Genomic DNA, 26,330 nt, shown 5'->3' on the forward strand with positions numbered 1-26,330 from the left:
TGAAAAGAAGCACAGGATCAGAAGAAGCTGTGCATCACTTGCAGATCCAAGAGAATAGGAAAAGTGGAACACATAAAGCTAGTATGAATGGCATGGAACTACTGATTTGGAACATATAAACATATGAATCAAGACTGTTAATGGGACATCGAACCCCTGCAGCCTGCTCTGCTGGTTGATAAGATCATAGCCGATCTGATTGTGGCCACAACTCAACATTCCAACCTGTCCCGATAATCTTCGACCCTTTTCTGAAAATCAAGGTATGAACATATGTACAGTTGCAAAAACTGTAAAGTAATTATAATGGGGAACTTTAGTTATCCAAATATAGGCAGTGATAGTAGAATTATAAAGGGCAGAGAGAAGCAAGAATACCCAATGTGTAATCAGAAAAATATTCTGCAATGACATGTCTCCCTTCTTGGCAACTATGTGGGCCAAGTAGATGAGAGTTGATTTTCAGGAACACTCAGATGAAATGTCAATTTCAGGGAGTTTCATGGAGAGGTACCCTTCATAAGCCCTAGCAAAGTTTCTCTTGCAGTTTCAAATTCTTGCCTTACTCAGTATACACCATGCCCCGGTGGCAATGCTCTCACAGTAATCTTGTGCTCAGCAGTGGCAAAATGTACCATGTTCTGATGCATAAACTGAATGTTTATCCATCAGTGCAAAGCAGCCTGGTAGCAGCATGGCAATGAGTGGCATTGGTAAATGTTAAAGTGCTATGGTGATGTGCTGAACTGTATTATAATTATGTTCTAAATATGCTATGGTGATGTGGTAAGGCTGGTGGTTTGCCAAGGGCACACATGATCACTGCCCATGAAATGTGCCCTGAAGTGTTGGAGAATGCTGGTTGAAGTGGAGGCCAAGAGAAGATGCCTTCAACTTTCATGTCAGTAATTGCCATCATCTGCATCATTTTTTTTCTGCATTGTCTGGAAAAGGAAGAAGCTGCCTAGAAATGAGCTATGATTGGGAAGCAATAAGATGTTAATGCATATACATAGATCCCTCACCAAGATTCTCGTCTAGCCATTAAAACGTTGTGTGGAAATTTTCATTTTTTTCTCTTGGCGTCTCATTTGTCTGACATCTCCATATTTTCCCAACTGATTCACTAATAGCCCATCGTTCAGGAAGACATTGGGAAATTTCAACCCTTGGTGTCGCTTGCAGAACATTTCAGAGACAGTAGTAGTGAATCAAAAGATTTAGGGTGAATGTGGAACAGATCATCAAGGCATTTGATAAGGTTCCCCATGGCAGGTTCATTCATAAAGTCAGGAGGAATGGGATACAGGGTGATTTGGCTGTCTGGATTCAGAATTGGTTGGCTGACAGGAGGCAGAGAGCGGTTGTAGATGGTAAGTATCTGCTTGGAGGTCAGTGCTGAGTGGTGTCTCGCGGGGCTCTGTTCTTGGGCCTCTGCTCTTTGTAGTTTTTATAAATGACTTGGATGAGGAGGTTGAGGGGTGGGTTAGTATGTTTGCTGATGACACAAAGGTTGGAGGTGCCATTGAGAGTATCGAGGGCTATTGCGGGCTTCAGCGAGACATTGACAGAATGCAGAGCTGGGCTGAGAAATGGCAGATGGAGTTCAACCTGGATAAATGCGAAGTGATGCATTTTGGAAGGTCGAACTTAAATGCTGAATATAGGATTAAAGGCAGGATTCTCGGCAGTGTGGAGGAACAGCGGGATCTTGGTGTTCAAGTGCATAGCTCCCTCAAAGTTGCCGCCCAGGTGGATAAGGTTGTTAAGAAAGCATATGGTGTTTTGCTTTCATTAAAGGGGGATCGAGTTTTAGAGCTGCGAGGTTATGCTGCAGCTCTACAAAACCCTGGTGAGACCACACTTGGAATATTGTGTCCAGTCCTGGTCGCCCTATTATAGGAGAGATGTGGAGGCTTTGGAGAGGGTGCAAAGGAGGTTTACCAGGATGCTGCCTGGACTGGAGGGCTTGTCTTATGAGGAGAGTTTGACTGAGCTTGGACTTTTCTCTCTGGAGAGAAGGAGGAAGAGAGGTGACCTGATGGAGGTGTACAAGGTAATGAGAGGCATGGATAGAGTCGATAGCCAGAGACTTTTCCCCAGGGCAGGATTGACTGCCACGCGGGGTCATAGTTTTAAGGTGTTAGGAGGAACATATAGAGGAGATGTCAGAGGGAGGTTCTTCACCCAGAGAGTTGAGCGCGCATGGAATAGTTTGCCAGTGGTAGTCGTGGAAGCAGAGTCTTTAGTGACATTTAAGCGACTGCTGGACATGCACATGGACAGCAGTGAATTGAGGGGAATGTAGGTTAGGTTATTTTATTTTTGGATTAGGATTATTCCACGGCACAACATCGTGGGCCAAAGGGCCTGTACTGTGCTATAATTTTCTATGTTCTATGTTCTATCATTACAAAATCTAGGGTAAAAATAGTGAACTAGGGAAAAACCAAAATCAGTGGGGTCAAAACAGATTTCCATTGAATAAATTGGAGTCAATGATGACCAGGAAATGGTTGCCAAACAGTGGGTCACTTTCAAATAAGACATCTCAGGAATAGTCAATTGTATTCCTTCAAAACAAAAAGGAAGGACAAACAAATCCCAAGCTTGCTGGATGATAAAAGAGGTAGAAATTAAGAAAAAGAAGAAAAAACATATGTCTGATTGATGTCAGGTGGGAACTACAATTCAGAACAAGGCTGAATGTAGAAGGTTCAAAGATGAGAAAGCAATAAGGGAAGCAAAGAGGAAATATGAAAAGAAGCTGGCAGCCAAACTAAACAGGGACAGCAACGTCTTCTACAGATACATAAATAATAAGAGAGTAATAAAAGGAGGAATAGGGCCAACAAGGGACCAAATGCAAAATTTACACACGGATGCAGGTGCATAGTTGAGCTGTTTAATTAATATTTTATGTCTGTCTTCACCAAGGAAGAAGCAGTTCTGCAGGCCATGGAGAAGGAAAAGACAATGCAAACACTAAAACTGCTTACAATTGAGAAGAAGGAGGCATTAAATAGGCTATATGTCTCTAAAGCTGATAAGACACTGAGACCAAATGAGATACATCCAAGGATATTGAGGAAAATGAGAGTGAAATTACAGAGACACAGCAATAATTTTTGAGTCATCCTCAAACTCAGCAATGATGTCAGAAGACTGGATAATTGTCCTGTAATTACCAATCAACCAATTTAACATCGGTTTTGGGAATACTCCAGAAACCATAAATTGGATTTTCTGATGTTTTGACAATCGTTATTACAGCATCTAAAATCTAGATTTTACAGAAAATCTAAGACTCTACTGGATAAATCCTCCATACCTGGAAGAGTCAAAAGCATCCATTTAAATCTGAGAATTCAGATGGGTCCAAGGAATTTAAGTGAATTGTTAGTCAGACAACCGCCTCCAGTCCATCCTGCTGATGCCCCTTGCAGCCAGACTGGACTAGACCATATACCCAGGCCACACCTCCTGTTGGACCCGACTCTAACCACTGCACAGGACACAACTGGACCTGTTACTCCATGTCCTACTGCCAGGCCTGACAGATCCTGACCCAATACCTACCTATCCTCCACCCTAGCCACTCAATTTCTCCAACGCACTTTAATCTATCCTAAACACTGAATCACATACCTAACCTCCTCACTCCCTGGCACTCTACACTCTTGGTGCCCCTACTCCCTTGCAATGATATCTGACCCACCTGGCAAACTGCCTGCTACACAGTGGCAACCTCCTTGACAGGCACTCCATTCCCTAGCCATCTGATATCCTACTTACCTGTACCCTAGCGGGCATCAGACTTACTTATCACACTCTAATTTCACGTTTACCTTAGTTACTTACTGTTTGACAGCAGCTGTCAAAGTGTCTGCACCATTAATTTTCAGAATATGGCGATTGACTGCTTTGAAAAGAGATGTAATGTACCTTCCCAGACAGCTTTGAACTATGAAATAACTGTCAGAAAGGAAGTAAGGCTCTGCATTTATGAAAAAGCCCTCATCAGAATCTCCTCTTAGAAATGCAGAACTTCCTCTTTTCTTTATTAAAAAATGCACTACTGTTATCCTTGATGTCTTTTATCTGGACAGAAATGTCAAGGGAACAATACAATAAATGTTAGTGTGTATAAGATATGGTAGAGTTGAAATCCTGCTCCTTGATTGTCCAAGAATCCTGCCGCAAACCGTTTAGGTTTGCATGGTGGCAAGTGTATAAGCAGACGCAGTTGTAATACTCCTCATGATTATATAACCCTGCAACACTCACTGCCTAGACTCACATGGAGAATGGCCACTTAAACAATGTATTGAAGGTGTTGGACTATATTGTTCCCATTTAGAGGCAGTAGGAACTGCTGATGCTACAGAATCTGAGATAACAAGGTGTCGAGCTGGATGAACACGGCAGGTTAGGCAGCAGAGGAGCAGGATAGTTGCTGTTTTGGGTCTGGGACCTTCTTCTGAAAAAATCAAATCTTTTCTGAAGAAGGGTTCAGACCCAAAACGTCAACTTTCCTGCCCCTCTGATGCTGCCTGGCCTGCTGTGTTCATCCAGTTCTACACCTTGTTATCACATCATTGTTCCAATTCATCCTCTTGAGGGAAAAAAAATCAGCAGAAATACCAATAAGGAGTAAACAGACCACTGCTTAAGGAGAAATAATTGATATGTTAATCTTGGAATGTGAAGAAAAACACATAGGCACGTGATTATGATCACCTCAATAACCAGAAACAAGATATATTTGCACATCACACAGTATGCTTAAGATTTTCTTGTCACACTACTTCAGAAAAAAATCAAAACGAATGACTTCTTACCGCTCTCGATTGAATTTCAGCGAATGAAGAACTGCTGGACGCTTTTGGCGGAGGTTCCATAAATGAAGTGTGTCATCTGCACAAGCACTTACTAAAGCTCCCTGCAGAGAAATGAAAAAAAGAAATTAGATGAATGTTCAAAATTATTCTTACACTCCACAAGATAAAACAGTCCATTGAAGTGACTTCAATTGCTTAGAGAGACTGAAGAAACTATGAATGTTCTCCTTAGAGAACAGACCATAAGAATTGATTGATGTCGAATCATGAAGGATGGTACAAATAAAGAGAAATTACTTGTACTGACAGAAAGATTAGTAACCACAGGACAATAGGTAATTGTAAAACAGCAAGAAATATCAAGAAAATACAGTTCTATTTTATACAATAGGTGTGATCTGGAAGCACTGGTTGAAAGGGTGGTGGAAGCAGATTCAACAACAACTTGTTCTTATATAATGCTTGTAAAGTAATAAACCATCTCACAGCATGTCATTTGTCCATTATAAAGCCAACGTTGACACCAAATCATACTACAGGTATTAGGGTAGATGATTAAAAGCTTAATTAAAGTTACAAGAATCATTTTAAAGGAGGAGGAGATCATTGAAAGACAGAGAGTGGTAGGGTGGGAATTCCAAAGCACTGCTGCCTCACAGCGCCAGGGACTCAGATTCGATTCCACCCTTGGGCAACTGTCTGTGTGGAGTTTGCACATTGTCTCAGTGTCAGTGTGGGTTTCTTCTGGGTGCTCCGGTTTCCTCCCACAATCCAAAGATGTGCAGGTTAGATGGATTAGCCATGCTGAATTGCCCATACTGTCCAGAGATTAGCCATGGTAAATGCAGGGTTATAGGTACATGGTAGAATAGGTGGGTTGGTGTGGATTTGATAGGCTGAATGGCCTGCTTTCACACTTTAGGGATGCTATAATTCAAAGTTTATGCCTTTGGTAGCTAATGAAAGAAACACTCGTGAAGGAACAATTAAAACTGGAGTTGCTGAAGAGGCCAAGCAATGCAGATATCTAGAAATGGTTAGCAGCTTTAGAAAATTACAAAGGAGGAAAAGGCCATGAAATAGCATCGAGGGCTCTGAAAGCATGCATTTTGAAGTTATGACATAGCTTAACTGAGAACCAATGTGGAACACCGATCAAGGATGAAAATTGAGATTTAGCTCACATTAGGACTGAAGCGACACAATCTGAAATGATCTAAATTTTTAGAATGGGGAGAATGTAAAAGCCTGGCAAGGAACAAGTTAAAATACCCATGTCTAGAGTTAACTAGTACGTAAATGAGGATTTCAGTAGCTGAAGTAGAGGTGAGTGGCAATGATAGGTGAGAATACATGGCTCAAGACACTGCAAGTATGTTGTCAGAAGTCATCTTGACTCAGCCTTAGAAAAGTTTCCATGAGAGAGATAGAATCAGTGACTAGGGAACAGAAGCATCGACTGAAACTAATAACTTCAATCTCCCCATTACTCAATTGGAGGAAATCTCTGTTGATCGAACATTGAATTTTGGAGCAATGTGACAATTTACAGACAGTAAAATGGTTGAAGATGAGCTAAGAGTGATCTGATGCATATGAAAACTGATTTGCAGATGTTATCACTGAGGGCCAACACACCGATGACAAAGGGGGTGCCTCAAAGATTGATCCACAAGGATATCAAAATCTGGGATACAGATTTCCTCATAACTTGCAAAAGGGAACTGGATAAAAATTTAAGGAAAAAGAATAGCAGGCTATGGGGAAATAGCAGGGGATTGGAGTCTTTAAAATTATTTCATGGGACATGGAGATTACTAGCTAGGCCAGCATTTATTACCCATCCATAGTTGCATTTGAGAACGTAGTAGTGAGGTGTTAATACTGTAACTCTTTCAAAGAGCTGGTGCAGGCACAGCAGAAACTTGCTTCCTTCTATTCTGTATCACTTTCTTTAGTGGAGTGCCAAGGTAACTCAGTAAAACAATAGATTTGTACAATAGATTTGCTGGAGAAGCATTTCATTCAGTGTTCATTTTGATGGTTATATTTTAAATATAGTTCCTTTAACTTTTTTCTGTATTTTTGATTGTTGACTGAAATTAGAAATATTTGGATTTTTCTGTTTGTGCAAAAAAAACCTTAAGCTTGAAGAAAGCTAGTTTATTTTCTCTTAGTCGTTTCTGATAGCTGTGGCTCTTAACCAATACGCCAGTGTCTTTATAAATGTGACCGATCACCCAGGAACCTCTGTACACAAGTGAACGTACCTGGAGAAGGAGAATCAACTATCAACATGCCCTGAAAAGCTAAAAGGACCATCTCAGAGATCTCTGAGAGAAGGGAACATGGATTGTTCTTTCCAACCTTTCCATCTATTCATCATATCCATGTTTTTCTTTCCTGTCTGAAGCTATTGTGATTGTCTACGTGTGTAAAAGTTAGATTTTATTAGGGTGTAAGAGATTTAACTAGCAGTTTTATATGTTAATGATCTGTAATTGATTATCTGTGGGTGAAATATATGTAGTTGTAATAAATAGTCATTTTTGTTAAATACAGAAACATGTCATTAAACTCGTTAAGTCCAGATTTTTATTGAATTCAAATTCCAGGATTCAACCCAAGTCCCCAGAACATTATCTGGGTTTCTGGGTTAACAGTCCAGTGATAATACCATTAGGCCACCACATACCCTAGTTCATTATCTCATTAATGCCAGTACTGAGAAGAAATGGTGTAGGAATTAAGGCCTTAGATTTCTGGGCTTTCTTCATTTAGGAGTAAACTAAAGCTGATAATGGTAAGTAGAAAAGCAATAAAAATAGTACAAAGTCAGTAGGAAAAATATACCGGCATCGAATTAGGCCAAATACAAAAAAAGAGTTAAAAAGGCAAAACTGAAAACATTCTATCTGAACATGCACAACATTCACAACAAGACAAATGAATTGAATGCATGAAGTAAAGTGAACAATTATGACCTAGTTGTCACTAGGGATAAGTGGCTGAAGTGTGATCGAGGCAGGATCTGAAGATTTAAAGATGTTTGAGATTTAGGAAAGATAGGCACAAAGGAGAAGGAGACAGGGTAGTGCTGTAAATAAATGTGATCAATACATTAGTGACAGATTGTTAGATCAGAAGAAAAGGATGTAGAATCTGTTTAGGTTGAGCTAAGAAACAGTAGAGAGGAGCAAAAACATTGGCAGTAGTTGTCTTTCATCAAAGAGTAATGATTATGTAGAATATGATACACATCAGGAAATTGCAAGCGCTTGCAACCAAGGTAGTGCAGTGATTATGGAGACTTTGATGTACATATAGACTGGGAAAATCTAATAAGTGCCACTGCTGGGGGGATAAATGACTGAAATGTGGAAACAGCGTGGTGGCAGGGCTTGGTGGCTCAGTTTTTAGCACTGCTGCCTCACAGCGCCAAGGACTTGGGTCTGATTCCAGTCTCGAGCGACTGTCTGTGTGGAGTTTCCACATTCTCCCTGTGCCTGCGCAAGTTTCCTCTGGGTGCACCGGTTTCCTCCCACAGTCCAAAGATGTGATGGTTAGGTGGAGTGGCCATAGTGTCTAGAGTAGGAAAAGCAGAGATAGGAATGGGGTGGGTCTGGGTGGCATGCTCTTCAGAGGGTCAGTGTGGATTTGAGGGGCCAAATGGCTTGCTTCCGCCCTGAAGGGATTCTATGATTATGATTTCATTGACGATGATTTTCTAAAGCAGCATATTCAGAAAACAACAAAGGACAGGCTATTTTGGGTCTAGTATTTTAAAATGGGAAGGGGTTACTTGATAATTTTGTTGCAAGTGAACATTTTTGGAATAGTGACAATAATATGAAGAATTATCCACTAAGTTTAAAAATACTGTATTTCAATCCAAAACGCAGGTCTTAAATCTAAACCAAGAAAATCATGAATGTGTGCGCGGCAAGTTGGCTGTGGTAAACTGGGAAAATACTTGAAAACTATGATGTTAGAAGGCAATGGCTGGTATTTAGACAGTTAATAAATTGTTTACAACTGACATATGTTCCTTTGCAGAATACTGCATAAGGAAAAGCTAACCAATCGATGGTGGTAAGTCAGCAAAAATATCATAGTCTCTACACGTATGTAGACAGAAGAATTTATAATGTGAAACAGACAAATAACAGAGAAAGTAAATAATTATTTTGTGAAGGGAGTTACAATAGATTTGCCAGAAATAATAGAAATATTAGGAATGAGGAACTGAAACAAATCAGTATTAGTAATAATGTAGTTGCAGAGAAATACATGGGACTGAAAGTTGACAAAACTCTAGGATCCAATGATTTACATCCCAGAACTGGAGGCTCTCGCAATAGCGAGAGCACTAATAGTTATCTTGAACATTTTGTAGATTTAGGAGCAGCACCTGCAGGTCCTACCCTACCATCTCAAAAAGAAGGGAGCAAGAAAAATGGGATCCTCAGGCTTGTTAAGCCAATGTCAGTCATAGGGGTTAATATTGTCTGTTATAAAAGGTATAATATCTGGATATTTAGAAAGAAATTATCTCATTTGACAGGGTCAACAATGAATTGAACATAATTCCAGGAATGAGGTATGTGTACAGATTGGAGAAGTTAAGACTGTTCTCCTTGGAAACAGTAGGCCTAAAAGAGGTCTGATAAAAAATTTCAAAATCAAGAGTAAATAGAGTATCAACAGTAGATAGGGTAAATAGGGAGAAACTGTTTCTGTTGGTAAAAGAACTAAGGACAAAATGATACAGATTTCAAAGTCAGAAGTCACCCTGATGAAGGAGCAGTACTTCAAAAGCTTGTGATTTCAAATAAATCTGTTGAACTATAACCTGGTGTCATGAGACTTGGTCCACCCCAGTCCAATACTGGCACCTCCATGTACAGATTTCAAGTGATTTGTAAAAGAAGTAAAGGTGATGTGAGAAGAAGTATTTTTACACCAATAGTTCAGATCTGGAATGCACTCTGGAAGTGTGATGCAGGCAGGTTCAGTTAAGACATTCAAGAGGGCAACAGATAAATAGAAATAATGTGCAAGGATATGGTGAAAGGATGGTAGAATGGTACTAAGCCATGACATTCATTTGGAGAGCTAATACAGACACAATGGATGGCTTCCTTATGAACCCTAAGACTTCGATGATTCTGAAGATTTATGAAGGAACTCTTATCTATTTTATTTAGGTTGTTACTACAATAGCAGATAAGGTGGGAAGCAGTGGCCATGATTTATTTTGATTTCCAAGTTTGATAAGGTCCTACACAGGGAACTAAGCAAAATTAGAGCAGATCAGATGGGGAGCAATGTACTGACATGGATTGAATATTGAATGGTGGAAAAAAGCTAAAGTGGAGGAATAAATGGTTCATTTTCAGTTTGGTATGCTGTAAATAGTGGGGAATTGCAAGGATTGGTGCTTGCGTCCAAAATGTTTACAATCCACATCAATGATTTGGATTTAGGGAACTAAATGTAATATTTTCTAGTCTGCAAACAACACAAAGCTTAATGCAAAGAGGCTTCATGGAGTTTTGGACAGGCCCAGTGAGTGGGCAAGGACATAACAGATGTAATACAATGTGGATTATTGTGAGGTTATCATTTTGGTAGGAGGAACAGAAGTTCAGAGTATATCTTAAACGTTGAGAGATTGGGATATTTTCATGTCCACAAGAATGTGGGATGTCTGTATTCATACGTTCACTGAAAGCTAACAAGCAGGTGCAGCAAACAATTAAAAAGATAATGGTACGTTTGCTTTTATCCCAAATGGATTTGAGTACAGGAACAAAGATGTTTTGCTTCAATTATACAGAATCTCAGTGAGAATGCATCTGGTGTTTTCACTGTATTTTTAATCATTTCACCTACAGAAGAATGTGATTTCCATACAGGCAGTGCAATGGGCTCAAACAATATTTTCTGTTTGATGTTTAACTCCTTAGTCATCCAAAATAATGCTATTGAAGTCAATGAAACTTTCTTCAATAATTATTTATTTATGTTTTGATCAAACAACATTCTTTTCAAGATGAAAACATCAGCATCATTCCAGTTCTTACTACGTAATCATGTTACATCTGGCAACATCATTGTGTGCATGGTGTTGACTCCATTACTCTATGTCACTCGCCAAGGTTTTATCTCCATTACATATACACATTATAAACATATTTCCCAAAGAATCTTCACCAAGGCGGCATGGCGGCTATCTCAAAGTATGCAGGTCCAATTCCAGTGTGCAGTTAGGTGGATTGGCCATTAGACTAAATTGTCCGTAGTGTCCAGGTCTGTGTAGACCTGATGGATTAGCCATGGGAAATGCAGGGACACAGGGATGGAGCTGGGTCTGAATGGGATGCTGTCTGGAGGGTCAGCGCAGATTCGATGAGCCGAATGGCCTCTTTCTTCTCTGAAGGGAATCTATGATTCTATCAATCTTCACAGTCTCTGTGGTGCTTCACCAATCTCCTGATCTGGTTCTTGTCTCACTCTGAAGTCTAGAATGTTTTATATCGTTCTGTCGGACTGAATGTTCCTCTCGAATAGTTGCAGATCTTCCTTCTAAAAAATTGTTCTAAGTTTCTATTGGTTTCTTATTCAATGATATCATGCATGACAATTTTGCTACATAATTTCATGGTTTGTTTCCATTACATACAATTTCAGTTGATGTGTATTTACTATGATAATTCCTTCTCTCTTTTGATCACTTTCTCCCAAACTGCAGCTCTGATTACTCTTGAGTGAAGTTTCATACCTTGCCCCTTTGTTTCTTTTCATATTGTGCCGCTCTGTTGCAATGATTCTCAGTAACGTTCAGTTAAAATATCTGAGACACAGAGGTGAAAGTTGTGTTCTCAATCCCCTGCCCATCAATAACTTTGAAGGTGACAATTTATTTTATATTGGTGAGGGTCAGTAACTCAATGATGTAAAGTTTAACCTTTGTTTTCTTCTTCAATAATACTTCTAATGTTTGCACTCCTTGCTTACATTCCTCTTTTTCGAGCATATTGGGGCGAACAAGTAACAAGCATGAAATCATAACCAAATGCTAACTGTGAGACATTGAAGTCTTGGGAGCAATGTCTGAAATGCCACGCATTGACTAGATTCTTGAGTGATTTTATTATTGCATCTGCTGTGATATTGTATAGATGGGTGACTACATACCTTGAGGAATAGTCTGAGACGTTCATGAACTATTTCCTTTGAACTTGAATAGATCTGTTTCCTGGCACTCCCATGACCATGATGGAAAAGATGAAGATAAGAGTAGTTCTTTTTTCTCTTGGCTGTTTACCACACAAGTAATACAGTCAGCAATCATTTCAAGTGATGACTGAAACCCGGCCCAGAATCACTGTTATGCCCTTGCATAATACTTTGTAACTTCTAGATTTGCACAATGAAGGTAAATAGCTCTTCGAAATGCTAATCTCTTGTTAAAAATCAGTAAGTCATCAATGACAATGATGTGCTTATGTTGCTCAAAATACTGACAAAATATTGCATTGTTAGGTATTTAGTCTAGCCATCCTTCCAGACAATATTTCCAGGCTTGTATTTTTTAAAAAATCTTGTTTTTATGCTGCTCAAAGCTTTCCCAAAGTTCCTTCAGTAACTGGTATGTGTCTCATAACTTCTGATGTGAAGGTTTCAACCTGCTCAATGATATTCAAATCTGTTTGTTCTGCTCAACTCAATTGTTTCCTCACCACATCGGCTTAGTATTTCACATGTATATATTCAATTGTTTGAGAGTTTCAATTTAAACTGATGAATTCCGGTAGCATCTTGGCTATTTCATTTATATTTAGAAGAGTGACAAATGGATTATGGTCAGTTTCAATCTTGAACTGGAGCTCCATCACATTACCTAAAATACTTCCACACTTTCCTGATAAACAAATTTTCTCAATTATTGCAGAGGGCTGTTCTCTGTCTGTTAGAGATTGAGTAGCATAATAGACTGGTCTCTGCTTTCTATTTTTTTGCACCTGAATGAATATTGACCCCCGTTCTATTGAAGATTCTTCACTTGTTGTCACAGCCAGTTACTGTGGATCATAGTATGCTAGGATTCTAAGGAGATCAGGAGTTGCTTCATTTTGTCTTGGGTTTATTACTGTTGACATTTCAAAAGTTATTTTTTTTTTATTCTGGCCTTTATTACTTTGGTATCCTTGTATTTATTCTCTAGTGTTAGCACCTTTTTCATCTGCAGATTTTCTGATTCTTTAATTTCCTTACATATTCCCATGTGACCATCCAAAGTTCTGAAGAAGAGTCATTGGACTGAAAAGGTTTCTCCAGAACTTTCCGATCCTTTTAAATTTAATGAGCTCAAGTCCTAGCAAGAGCGCTCACTTTTCATGATTTTAGCTAATGCTACTTCTAAACAAGTCAGATCCTATATGATTTCTTAAAAATTTAAAGTTGTTCACTGAAACATAGGCATAAAATGCTGATGTTTCTTCAACAATAAAAATAAAACAAAAGTTGATTACAAAAAAGGAAAAATAAATCACTAAATATGAAATACAGTTTGAAAGATCTTAATGCGCATAGCAAAATGATGTCTCATCTATTCTTTTACTCCATCACTTTACAGGCTTTCAAATCCAGAAAAATCACCCATTAACATCAAATTTTTAGGTTTGATGTAACTGCTTCACCCATTTCAGTCCTGTGAACTGAGAGGCTTTTTGCATGAATACACGCGACACAGAGAGCTTAAACATTTCTCGGTCTTTTAATAATTTGCCAATTTCTAACCAAACACATTTAGTCTCGAAGCTTCATAAGCTCAACCTTTGTACAAAAGCTATGGAACTTTTCCCCTAAATGTCCTACACTTCTTCTACAAGTGAAACTGTATTCACTTTAAACCAACAACCTCGTGCCCTCAAAAAGCTTTCAATGTCTGAGTTATCTAAGCAAAAAGCAAAGAACAAAGAAAATTACAGCACAGGAACAGGCTCTTTATCCCTACAAGCCTGCGCCAATCAAGATCCTCTGTCTAAACCTGTCATCTATTTTCTAAGGGTCTGTGTCCCCTTTGCTCCCTGCCCATCCATGTACCTGTCCAGACACATCTTAAAAGACACTATTGCGCCTGTGCCTATCGCCTCCGATGGCAATGCGCTCCAGGGACCCACTACCCTCTGCATAAAGAACTCGCCTCAATCTCCGTCTTTCTAATGAAAATAATCCTAAGCTCCTCAACCTTTCTTCATAGCTGGTGCCCTCCATACCGGGCAACATCCTAGTGAACCTCCTCTGCACCCTCTCCAAAGCATCCACAGTCTTTTGGTAATGCGGCGACCAGAACTGTACGCAGTACTCTAAATGTGGCCGAACCAACGTCTTATACAACTGTAGCATGACTTACCAACTCTTGTACTCAATATCCGTCTGATGAAGGAAAGCATGCCTTATGCCTTCTTGACCACTCTATTGACATGCGTTGCCCCCTTCAGGGAATAATGGACCTGAACACCCAGATCTCTCTGTACATCAGTTTTCCCAAGGACTTTTCTATTTGCAGTATAGTTTGCTCTTAGAACATAGAACATAGAACAATACAGCGCAGAACAGGCCCTTCGGCCCTTGATGTTGCGCCGACCTGTGAACTAATCTAAGCTCATCCCCCTACACTATCTCATCATCATCCATATGCTTAACCAAGGACTGTTTAAATGCCCCTCTTGAATCAGATCTTCTAAAATGCATCACCTCGCATTTGCCCGGATTGAACTCCATCTGCCATTTATCTGCCCAACTCTCCAGTCTATCTATATTCTGCTCTAATCTCTGACAGTCCCCTTCACTATCTGCTACTTCACCAATCTTCGTGTCATCTGCAAAATTGCTAATCAGACCACTTATGCCTTCCTCCAAATCATTTACGTATATCACAAACAACAATGGTCCCAGCACAGATCCCTGTGGAACACCACTGGTCACAGGTCTCCAATTTGAGAAACCCCCTTCCACTACTACTCTCTGTCTCCTGTTGCCTAGCCAGTTTTTTTATCCATCCAGATAGCACACCGTGGACCCCATGTGACTTCACTTTCTCCATCAGCCTGCCATGGGGAACCTTATCAAACGCCTTACTGAAGTCCATGTATATGGCATCTACAGCCTTTCCCTCATCAATCAACTTTGTCACATCCTCAAAGAATTCTATTAAGTTGGTAAGACATGACCTTCCCTGCACAAAACCATGTTGTGTATCACTGATAAGCCCATTTTCTTCCAAATGGGATCCAGCAGTACCTTCTCCAGCAGCTTCCCTACTACTGACGATAGGCTCACCGGTTGATAATTACCTGGATTATCCCTGCTACCCTTCTTAAACAAGGGGACAATATTAGCAATTCTCCAGTTCTCCAAGACCTCACCCATGTTCAAAGATGCTGCAAAGATACCTGTTAAGGCTCTGGCTATTTCCTCTCTCGCTTCCCTCAATAACCTGGGACAGATCCCATCCGGACCTGGGGACTTCTCCACCTTAATGCCATTTAGGATATCCAACACCTCCTCCCTCCTTATGCTGACTTGACCTATAGTAATCAAACATCTATCGCTAACCTCAACATCTGTCATGTCCCTCTCCTTGGTGAATACCAATGCAAAGTACTCATTAAGAATGTCACCCATTTTCTCTGGCTCAAGCATGACTTTCCTTCTTTGTCCTTAAGTGGGCTAATCCTTTCTTTAATTACCCTCTTGCTCTTTATATATGAATAAAAGGCTTTAGGATTTTCCTTAACCATGTTCGCTAAAGATATCTTAAGTCTCCTTTTAGCCCTCTTAATTCCTCGTTTCAGATTTGCCCTACATTCCCGATATTCTTCCAAAGCTTCGTTTGTCTTCAGTCACCTAGACCCTATGTATGGTTCTTTTCTCCTCTTAGCTGGTCTCACAATTTCACCTGTCATCCATGGTTTCCTAATCTTGCCATTTCTATCCCTCTTTTTCACAGGAACATGTCTCCCCTGCAAGCTAATCAACCTCTCTTTAAAAGCCTCCTACATATCAAATGTGGGTTTACCTTCAAACAGTTTCTCCCAATTTACAATCCCCAGGTCCTGCTGAATTTTGGTACAGTTGGCCTTCCCGCAGTTTAGGCCTCATTCCCCAACACCAGGTCCAGTATGGAATCCTTGAATAGTTGAAATGAAAAGCAAATTGACGTAAACAATGTTTACACTCCCTGCAGTCATAAACCCCGTAGCATAAACAATCTTGGTTTGACATTCCAAATGTTTGCAGTTACCTGCTTTTTGATACATGCTAAAGTAGATCATAATTCTGGAAACAACTCTCAAATATTGTCCTTTTTCTGAATTGTTTACAGAAGTAACCAACACCCATATACCACAAATCTGAAACTCAAACTCTAACAGTTATATCACACACCATTCATTGCACTATTCAGCCTTGTTTTATGCTTACCAAGTCCATCCTGCCATTATTATCTTAAAGTCCATTTACTATCTTGGCTATTCAATTTGCAACAATTCTGATATGCTGTCCCAAAGGACCAGCTCCCTCTTTTCCCATCACTGGTGTCAGTGCTTAGAATTGAAACTCCTGGCTCCTACACCACTCTCTCACTAACAAATTTAATCTTACCAATTTTTTTTCCATGCCAATGTATGCTGTGGTTTAAGTATCAATTTAGAGGTTATGACATTTAAACTGATGCTTTAAAATTTATTTCCCCAAATTCCTTCCATAAGACCTCATTTCTAATTCCCCTTCTGTTACAGATTCCTAACTATATGTTCAAGAACAAACTACTGGTTTCCTTCTCCAAATTCTTCGCCTGTTGAGAGATTGCTGCTGACTGACACCGTTTGTTTCTAATGATTTTTGCACTAAAGATCCATATATCAAGAAATTACATTGGCTGTTGACTTTTTAAATAGTATTAACATTGCTTATTGTGTCTCGTAACACACACACAATTTGTTCTAAGTCTGGGTTTTTAGTTTTTAAGTTAGTGCGTTGAGCTTGAGGTTATTAATTTGTAAGTATTTCTGTAGCCATTGTGATTTCTTTTAAAACTGTTTTTGAGGGCTGGGTTCAGAAATAATGTTTTTTTGTGTATATTGGTACAATTTTTCAACAAGATAAACAAGCTTCAGTTTGGAATGTCAGGAGAGGTGTTTTTAAGTTTAAGACAATATTCATAGCTTTGACAGTCACATGTTCGTTTTTAACTTTATTTTGAGTTTCAGGCAGTCCTATGAAGTCATTTGATGAAGATTCTTGTATAGACCAGTGTTCTGGAGAAGAGTAGGATATAGTGGAACCAGTTTACCTTAGAGTAGGGTAATGAGTTAGTGATAAATCCAAATCAGAAGTATTGGGATAAAACCTTGAAGAGATTACTTGAAGCTGCATATATTTAAACTCAGGTGCCTAATTTGTTCAGAAAGAAGCTATCTGAAGTTTCAAACTGTAAGTCAGTCAAAAGAGATTTAAAACTATCAATGGCGTCAGAGACAGGGAATCTTGTGTGAGTAACGTATGAGTGCTGTTTTTGGGTACTGTACAAGATGTGTTTTTAAGTACTGTACCAGGGGTGTGCTTTTCATACTATATAAAAGCTACAGTTTCTCTTTTCAATTTGTAAATCAGTGTTTTGGGATTAATAATACTTTTATTTGTGTTTAAAAATCTTTGAATTTATTTTATAAGTAGATAGTTTGGTCTATTCTATTTTATCATCATCTCTTTTGTCAATAAACTTCTGTTCTGTTGTTATAGCAAAACCTGCAGCATTGTATACTTACATTTCAAAGTGGAACCCCTTCTTTAAAGGTAAAATAAAATCATGATCTATCAACCCAGGTTTCAGTCTAGGATCTGACTTTTCCTGCAATTATGTAAGCTTGGAAGAAGGGCCCAGACCAGAAATGTCAGCATTCCTGCTCCTCTGGTGCTACCTGTCCTGTGTTCATCCAGCTCCACTCCTGGTTATCTTAAATTTTTATGAAATAGTTGTGGCATGTATCTGCAATTTAAATTGGGATTTAATCTGAGAAATTGAAGTTCCTTTTGAAATTACATGCAACTAAAATAAAATGCTGGCCATATGCTATGGCAGTGGCTCAGAGCAACCATGGACCTTACATTTAATGTTGGCCATTGTGAACTTTGTGATGTAGTTTTATCTTCTTTTTCGAAAAAACTCTGTAAAGGTGAAAATTACAGACAGAAAATATGTATAAAAAAGGGAAAACTGAAAGAAAGAATGAAAACAGTAAATACCCAAAAGCATGTTGTTTATATATGTCAGTGAATAAAGTTGACTGTAAATTTACTATTACTGAATTTTACTAAGATGAGAGAATAAACTGCGCCAAGACAAAAATTTTAAACTTACAGCATTCCTTTAATGCAGAGTCTACTGAGTTACTCAGAGGTGCCTTAAATTCAACAAACAAACTTTCATACGTCTTTTGTAATTCTGTTTTCTTTAGGACTTACTGGAAGCGGTCTTTCAACAAAAAAAAAGTACATTTTGTTGCTTTTGGAACTTACTATACTTGACTGTTACAGAAATTTCTGCTTGAGTTATGTTGGATAATTGGATTGAAAAATTCTTCAGAAACCAGAAGTTACATAGGCACATATTACATCCACAAAAATATATGTGGATTTATTATAGAGATACATACAATTTGCTTGAACTTGCACCTGAAAAACATTCCTGTCATCTAGGGCTGCTATAAGTACCACGCAGGGCAGGAAGGCAAGAAATTAAGAAATATGACTCATGGAAATTCTATGCAATCAATCATCTTCTGATGGGTTACATGAAATGATAACAGATGCCCAAAGCCTGCGATAACCATTATCTGTATGGATTCCTTGGATGGTCAAGAGTCTGCCAAAATTATTTAAATTATCTGATCTTGCAAACTTGCCCAGGGCCAGCAGTGCATTCCCTAAGCAGGAGGATTTTCTATCGTACTATTTCTACTAGCATGGCCAGAGTATCTGAACAATGATTTCTGCACACAAGCCATTGCACATTGCACAGCATCCTATAAATATATACCATTACTGGACAATGATTTTCTGTATTTAATAGACATGAGGCTATTGAGTACGGTTACCTTACCTCGTTGATTAGGAACTGAAGCTGCAGCACAGCTGCCCCACTATCATGTTGACAGTAACAATCAACACCAGGACGACCTAATCTGGTGGAATACGAGTTAAGGAATCTGACATTCACATGAAAAACACAAACAGTCAACTTTAAAGTAATGTTTGTTTAATTCAGTTATTTATTTAAATTGATGTTGGTTAAATAAAACCTCCAATTACAGTTGAGCTCATGGGTGGATTTTTAGTCCATTGATAGAAACAAGGAAAACACAAGCAGAAGTAAGGCACTTAGTTGAGCACACTCCTACAATCTTCAAGATCATGGTACTCCTACTCTCTAGAAATCTATTCATTCTCTTAAATATATTTAGTGACTTGGCCTCCCAGCCTTCCACGGTAGAGAATTCCGTGATTTAACCATCCTGGGTGAAGAAATCTCTCATCAGTCTGAAATGGCCCAATGTATATTCTGAGACCATAACCCATTGTTTTGGATGCTTCTGCTACAGGAAATGTCATGCCTGCCTCCAGTCTATCCAGGTCTGTCAGAATTTTATACACGTCAATGCAATTCTCATTCATTCTTCTAAACTCCACTAAGTACAGGCCTAGTTGATCTAATGTTCTTCATGCAACCTGCCATCCCAGAAATCAGTCCGGTGAACCTTTGCTGCACTCCCTTTTTAGCACATAGACATTTTCTTAGGTAAAAAGTCTATAACTCCACCAGCTGTGAACTTAGCAAGTATGACTGCAGTTTACCCTTGCAATGAATGCCACCATATGCCATTACGTTTTCCTACAAAAGTGAATAGCTTCATACTTTTCCATTTAATACTGCATGTGCCACTCTTCTGCCACTTAATCAATTTGTCTAAATATCCTTGAAGCCTCTTCAAATGCTCCTTATCAATCAAAATGTCACCTTGTTTTGTGTTATCAGCAAACGTGGAAATCTTAAATTTCATTCCCTCATTCAAATTACTGATATATATTTATAGTGAATAGCTGGCTCCAAGCACTGATTCTCCCTTGTCGCCACCTTCCACTCATTAAAAGACCCATTTATTCCCAGTCTGTTTTCAATGTCCTCACCAATGCTCAATCCATGTTAGTACATCACCACAATCTTGGGTTTTTGTTTTGCACAATAATCTATTACATTGGACTTTTAAGTGTGCAGGAAATCAAATTCCAATTACAATTCTGAGCTCCTTCATTCAAATATAATTTAGGACAACTGCCGAAGTTGAAGTCAAAAATACCAATGAGTGCTGCAAAACAAAAATTTTAAATGCAAAACCCAGTTCAAAAAAGTGATAGAGATAATGGGAACTGCAGATGCTGGAGAATTCCAAGATAATAAAATGTGAGGCTGGATGAACACAGCAGGCCAAGCAGCATCTCAGGAGCACAAAAGCTGACGTTTCGGGCCTAGACCCTTCATCAGAGAGGGGAATGGGGAGAGGGAACTGGAATAAATAGGGAGAGGGGGGAGGCGGACCGAAGATGGAGAGTAAAGAAGATAGGTGGAGAGAGTGTAGGTGGGGAGGTAGGGAGGGGATAGATCAGTCCAGGGAAGACGGACAGGTCAAGGAGGTGGGATGAGGTTAGTAGGTAGATGGGGGTGCGGCTTGGGGTGGGAGGAAGGGATGGGTGAGATGAAGAACCGGTTAGGGAGGCAGAGACAGGTTGGACTGGTTCTGGGATGCAGTGGGTGGGGGGGAAGAGCTGGGCTGGTTGTGTGGTGCAGTGGGGGGAGGGGACGAACTGGGCTGGTTTAGGGATGCAGTAGGGGAAGGGGAGATTTTGAAACTGGTGAAGTCCACATTGATACCATTAGGCTGCATGGTTCCCAGGCGGAATATGAGTTGCTGTTCCTGCAACCTTCGGGTGGCATCATTGTGGCAGTGCAGGAGGCCCATGATGGACATGTCATCTAAAGAATGGGAGGGGGAGTGGAAATGGTTTGCGACTGGGAGGTGCAGTTGTTTGTTGCGAACTGAGCGGAGGTGTTCTGCAAAGCGGTCTCCGAGCCTCCGCTTGGTTTCCCTAATGTAGAGGAAGCCGCATCGGGTACAGTGGATGCAGTATACCACATTGGCAGATGTGCAGGTGAACCTCTGCTTAATATGGAAAGTCATCTTGGGGCCTGGGATAGGGGTGAGGGAGGAGGTGTGGGGGCAAGTGTAGCATTTCCTGCGGTTGCAGGGGAAGGTGCCGGGTGTGGTGGGGTTGGAGGGCAGTGTGGAGCGAACAAGGGAGTCACGGAGAGAGTGGTCTCTCCGGAAAGCAGACAGGGGTGGGGATGGAAAAATGTCTTGGGTGGTGGGGTCGGATTGTAAATGGCGAAAGTGTCGGAGGATGATGCGTTGTATCCGGAGGTTGGTAGGGTGGTGTGTGAGAACGAGGGGGATCCTCTTAGGGCGGTTGTGGCGGGGGCGGTGTGTGAGGGATGTGTTGCGGGAAATACGGGAGACGCGGTCAAGGGCGTTCTCGATCACTGTGGGGGGAAAGTTGTGGTCCTTAAAGAACTTGGACATCTGGGATGTGCGGGAGTGGAATGTCTTATCGTGGGAGCAGATGCGGCGGAGGCGGAGGAATTGGGAATAGGGGATGGAATTTTTGCAGGAGGCTGGGTGGGAGGAGGTGTATTCTAGGTAGCTGTGGGTTCTTCCTCTCACCCATCCCTTCCTCCCACCCCAAGCCGCACCCCCAGCTACCTACTAACCTCATCCCACCTCCTTGACCTGTCCGTCTTCCCTGGACTGACCTATCCCCTCCCTACCTCCCCACCTATACTCTCTCCACCTATCTTCTTTACTCTCCATCTTCGGTCCGCCTCCCCCCTCTCCCTATTTATTCCAGTTCCCTCTCCCCATCCCCCTCTCTGATGAAGGGTCTAGGCCCGAAACGTCAGCTTTTGTGCTCCTGAGATGCTGCTTGGCCTGCTGTGTTCATCCAGCCTCACATTTTATTATCAAAAAAGTGATAGTCATCTTTTAATTTTGGGATGTGAGATCAAGTCTAGCCCAGACAAACAGAATAAAAGTCTGTGTTAGTTGTAAAGATTGTACTTGATGTAAATAAAGAACTGCAGATGCTGGAAATCTGAAACAAAAGAAGAGTGCTGGAGAGACACAATAGGTCTGGCAGCATAGAACATAGAACAATACAGCACAGAACAGGCCCTTCAGCCCTTGATGTTGCGCCGATCTGTGAACTAATCTGAGCCCCTGCCCTTACACTATCCCATCATTACCCATATGCTTATCCAGCATCTGTGTAGAGAAAACAGAGTTACCATTTCGAGTCCAGTGACCCTCCATAAGGGCTGAAGATAGCTGAGGAAGGGTCAAATACACTCAACAACCTGGCCTCCACAGGCTTATGGGGCAATTAGTTCCACAGAATAACCAACCCCTGGCTGAAGAAATTCCTTAACTCAGATCTAAAAGGTTGTTCCATCACTCTGAGGCTGCGCCCTTGGGTCCTAGTCTCTCCTACACGTGGAAATATCTCCTCCACAGCCACTCTATCTAGATCTCTGAGTATTCTGCAAGGCCTCTCAGTATTCTGTAAATTTCAATCAGATCCACCCTCCTCCTTCTTAACTCCATTGAGTAGATACCTAGAGTCCTCAACCACTCCTCATGTGACAAGCTTTATCCCCAGGATCATTTCTGTGTACCTTCTCTGGACACCCCCCACCCCCCCCCCCCCCCCCCCCCCCCCACCAAGATCAACACATCCTTCCTTACATACAGGGCCTGAAACTGCTCATAATATTCAAAGTGCAGCTGATCACAGCCTTATACAGCCTCAGCTGTATATCTCCGCTCATCTATCTTAGCCCTGTTGAAATGAATGCTAACATTGCATTTTCTTTCCTAACTGCCAACTGAACATGAATATTAGCCTTAAGAGAATCCTGAACTATGACTCCCAAGTCCCTTTGAGCTTTGGATTCCCAAAGCCTTTCCCCATTTAGAAATTAGTCGATGTCTCTATTATTCCTGCCAAAGTGCATAACCTCACACCTTCCCACATTGTATTCCATCTGCGCTTCTTTGCCCATTTTCTTGGACTGTTCACATCCTTCTGCAGCTTTTCCACTTCCTCAACATTACCTTTCCCTCCACCTATCCTTGTGTCACTTGCAAATTTAGCTAAAATGTCCTCAGTTCCTTTGTCCAGATCATTAACATATGATGTGAGTAATAGTGGTCCCCATGCAGGCACCTGCGGAACTTCACTAGTCAACGACTGCCATCCTCAAAAAGACCCCTTTTTATCCACTCTCTGCCTTCTGCTGGTCAGCCATTCCTCTACTGATGCCAATACCTTGTCCTTAAAACCATTGGCCAGTACCTTAATCAGCAGTCTCCTGTGCAGAAACTTGTTAAAGGCCTTTTGGAAACCCAAAAAGATGACATCCACCAGCTCTCCTTTGTCTAAACTGCTTGCTACCTTGTCAAAGAATTCCAACAGATTTATCAGGCACGACCTTCCCTTGACAAAGCCATGTTGACTCAGCCCTATCTCACCATGCACTTCAAAGTACTTGGCAATCTCAACCTTAATAATAGACTCTAAAATGTTACTAATGACCAAGGTCAGGCTAAGCAGCCTATGATTTCCTGTCTTCTGCCTCCCTCCCTTTTTGAACATTTACATTTGCCATTTTTTATTCGCTGCTGTCATCCGAAGATAAGATGAAATACAAAAAGATGTGCTAAAATTCATTCTGACAGTTTCTAAAGACTTTGCAACTGAAATTAACAACGTATGTGGAATGGACTAGCCAGCTAATTCATGAGATCTGTCTTTGTTATGCATACCATTAAAATGTAGAAGTTATGTTTTAAAAATTGACTAATTTATCTGTCAGGTGTTTAAGTTGATTCTGATTTTAGAATATAGTAGAAATCAACGACATATTATCTGTGAAGCAGAGCTCTGATGCAAGGACTTCAATGATTAATTTACAAATGATCCCCTCCCTTGTGGATACCCTTCTCACAGAATTTACGTTAAAAAAAACATCAACTTAACCAGGCTTTCTTGAGTGAACAAAAGAGTGAATTTATTAGTTGCTATATAAGAGAAGAAATAGTAATGCAACACATCCAAAGATTAGGAATAAATATGAATTCAAATAAAGAAATAAAATCAAAAAAATTACAGTTCAGACTCAGTCATTTGTGGAAAGTAGATGGAAGAACATTGCAGCTGTTATAATGGTTGTTGCTGGTACTGTTAATGTTGGTAGGTGAACAGTAGAATGAGAGATTTGTCGCTTTGCAGCTCGATTGAAATTATTTTGGCCTGCTATCTTTCAACAGTGGTTAGCGGGCAGCATTCAGAATGTTTGTCTTTTTCTGTCCTTTACCAGTATTGCCAGCATGTTAAATAGATGCATTATAAGCAATGTCCTTTACAGCTAACTGGTCCACACACTAGGGCATCAAGTTAATAACACATTGAGACCTGGGTTGAAGGTTGCTTTGGCTCATTTTTAATATGTGTTGCAGTATATTCATGAAAGAGAAAATACAATTGTGTCTTGCTCAGACTACTGTCTAATTTTAACCATCATGTTCATGAGCTGAAATAATAATAAGGAAATACAATCCATTGTGACACGCATTTCTCCTTTTGAGCCTTCTTTGACAGGTGCAGATGTGACACTCCAGAGTTCTTCTCAAGGAAACTAACTGGGATTACAGCTGCAGTCCCTTTGGCTGTATTGGTCTTCATTTAAAATTGTTGGAATTTAAAAGTTTGTAAAATCCATAGATATTCCAGGGTTATGATCCATTATCATGCCAACATCCAGTTGATTTTCTTGACAATAATAATTACCCAATATATATTTTATTTATATTGAGCTGCTGCTTCAGAAAATGTTCCAAAAATCCGAGGAAACATAGGGGACTTCAATTTTCCCAACATAACTGGGGTAGTCATTGTGTGAAAGGTTTAGAGGGACAGGAATTTTTAAAATACTTCTATGAGAGCTTTCCAAGCCAGTGTGTAGAAGGCTGTACAATAGAAAGGCACTGCCCTCAACTTAGTTTTAGGTAATGAAGCCAGGCAAGTGTTTGAAGTATCAGTAGCAGAATGTTTTGCAGGCAGCGATCATAACTCCATTAGAATCAAGATTATAATGGAAAAGGATGAAGATGGGCATGAAATCAAGGTGCTAAACTGGGGAAGGCTGGCTTTAATAATATCAGATATGATTTGGCCAGAGTAAATTGGGAACAGTTACGTTTTGGTAAATCCGCGTCAGAGCAATGGGATGTATTCAAGAAGGAAATAGGAAGATCACAAGGCTAACAAGTTCCAATAAGGACAAAGGGTAGAACCAACAAATTCTGTGAACACTGACTATCAAGGGGTACATAGGACTGAATAAAGAGAAAAAAGGGAGGCTTATGGCAGATACCAAGGATTAAAAACAGCAGAAGCCCCAGAAGTGCAGAGAATGTGCAAGGGAAAGTTAAAAAGACAATCAGGAGAGAAAAAAGGGGGCATGAAAGAGTAGTGGTATGTAAAATAAAGGAAAAGGCTGAATTATTTTACAGGTACATTAAGGACTAAAGGGTAACTAGGGAAAAAATAAGGCCAATAATGACAATATTAATTTATACATGGAGGAGGAGGAGGACGTTGGTACAGTTCTAAAACAAAAACAAAGTTGCAGGAAAAGCTCAGCAGGTCTGGCAGCATCTGTGAAGGAAAAAATAGAGTTCACTTTTCAGGTCCAGTGACCCTTCTTCAGAACGTGGTCTTGTTATTCAAGAAGGGAGCAAGAGATAAACCAGGAAACTGCAATCAGTCAGTCTAACCTCAGTGATGGGGAAAACTATTGGAAGCACCTCTGAAGATCAGAATGAATTTGTACTCAGGCAGGCAGGAATTAATCCAACAACAGTCAGCATAATTTTGTTAAAGGAATATCATGTCTCACCAATTTGAATTTTTTGAAGTGGTGACCTGGAGTATAGATAAGGGCATGCTTTTGAAATAGTTTACTTGGACTTCTGACATTTGATAAAGTTCGACATTGGAGACTGGCAAAGTAAGAGCCCATGGGATCCAGAAAAAATGGCAAATTGGATCCAGAATTGGCTGACTGGCAGGAAGCATACAATGATGGACAAGGTATTTTCCAAATAAAATTGGGAGACATATACTGGAAAGGTGCAGAAGTCACAGGGTCATAGTCACGGGTGACTTCAAGTTTTCAAATATTGATTGGAAACTTTTTAGTTGTAATAGTTTAGATGGAGCAGATTTTGTCCAGTGAATTCAGGAAGG

At 40.2% G+C, this 26,330-nt stretch overlaps 1 protein-coding gene across 5 annotated transcripts in view; it reads right to left on the reverse strand.

The window, feature by feature from the left end:
• Window positions 1-26,330, reverse strand: part of stxbp5l (syntaxin binding protein 5L) — a 523,376-nt gene that overhangs the window by 335,013 nt on the left and 162,033 nt on the right. For all 5 annotated transcript variants that reach the window (XM_048540360.2, XM_048540359.2, XM_059650278.1 and 2 more), the window contains exons 3-4: window positions 19,015-19,096; window positions 4,842-4,942 (exon numbers count right to left, since the gene is read on the reverse strand). In XM_048540360.2, coding sequence (XP_048396317.1) covers window positions 4,842-4,942; window positions 19,015-19,096 — 183 coding nt within the window. The remainder of the gene's footprint in view (window positions 1-4,841; window positions 4,943-19,014; window positions 19,097-26,330) is intronic.

Source organism: Stegostoma tigrinum, chromosome 12, assembly GCF_030684315.1.
Source record: "Stegostoma tigrinum isolate sSteTig4 chromosome 12, sSteTig4.hap1, whole genome shotgun sequence".
Lineage (NCBI taxonomy): Eukaryota > Metazoa > Chordata > Chondrichthyes > Orectolobiformes > Stegostomatidae > Stegostoma > Stegostoma tigrinum.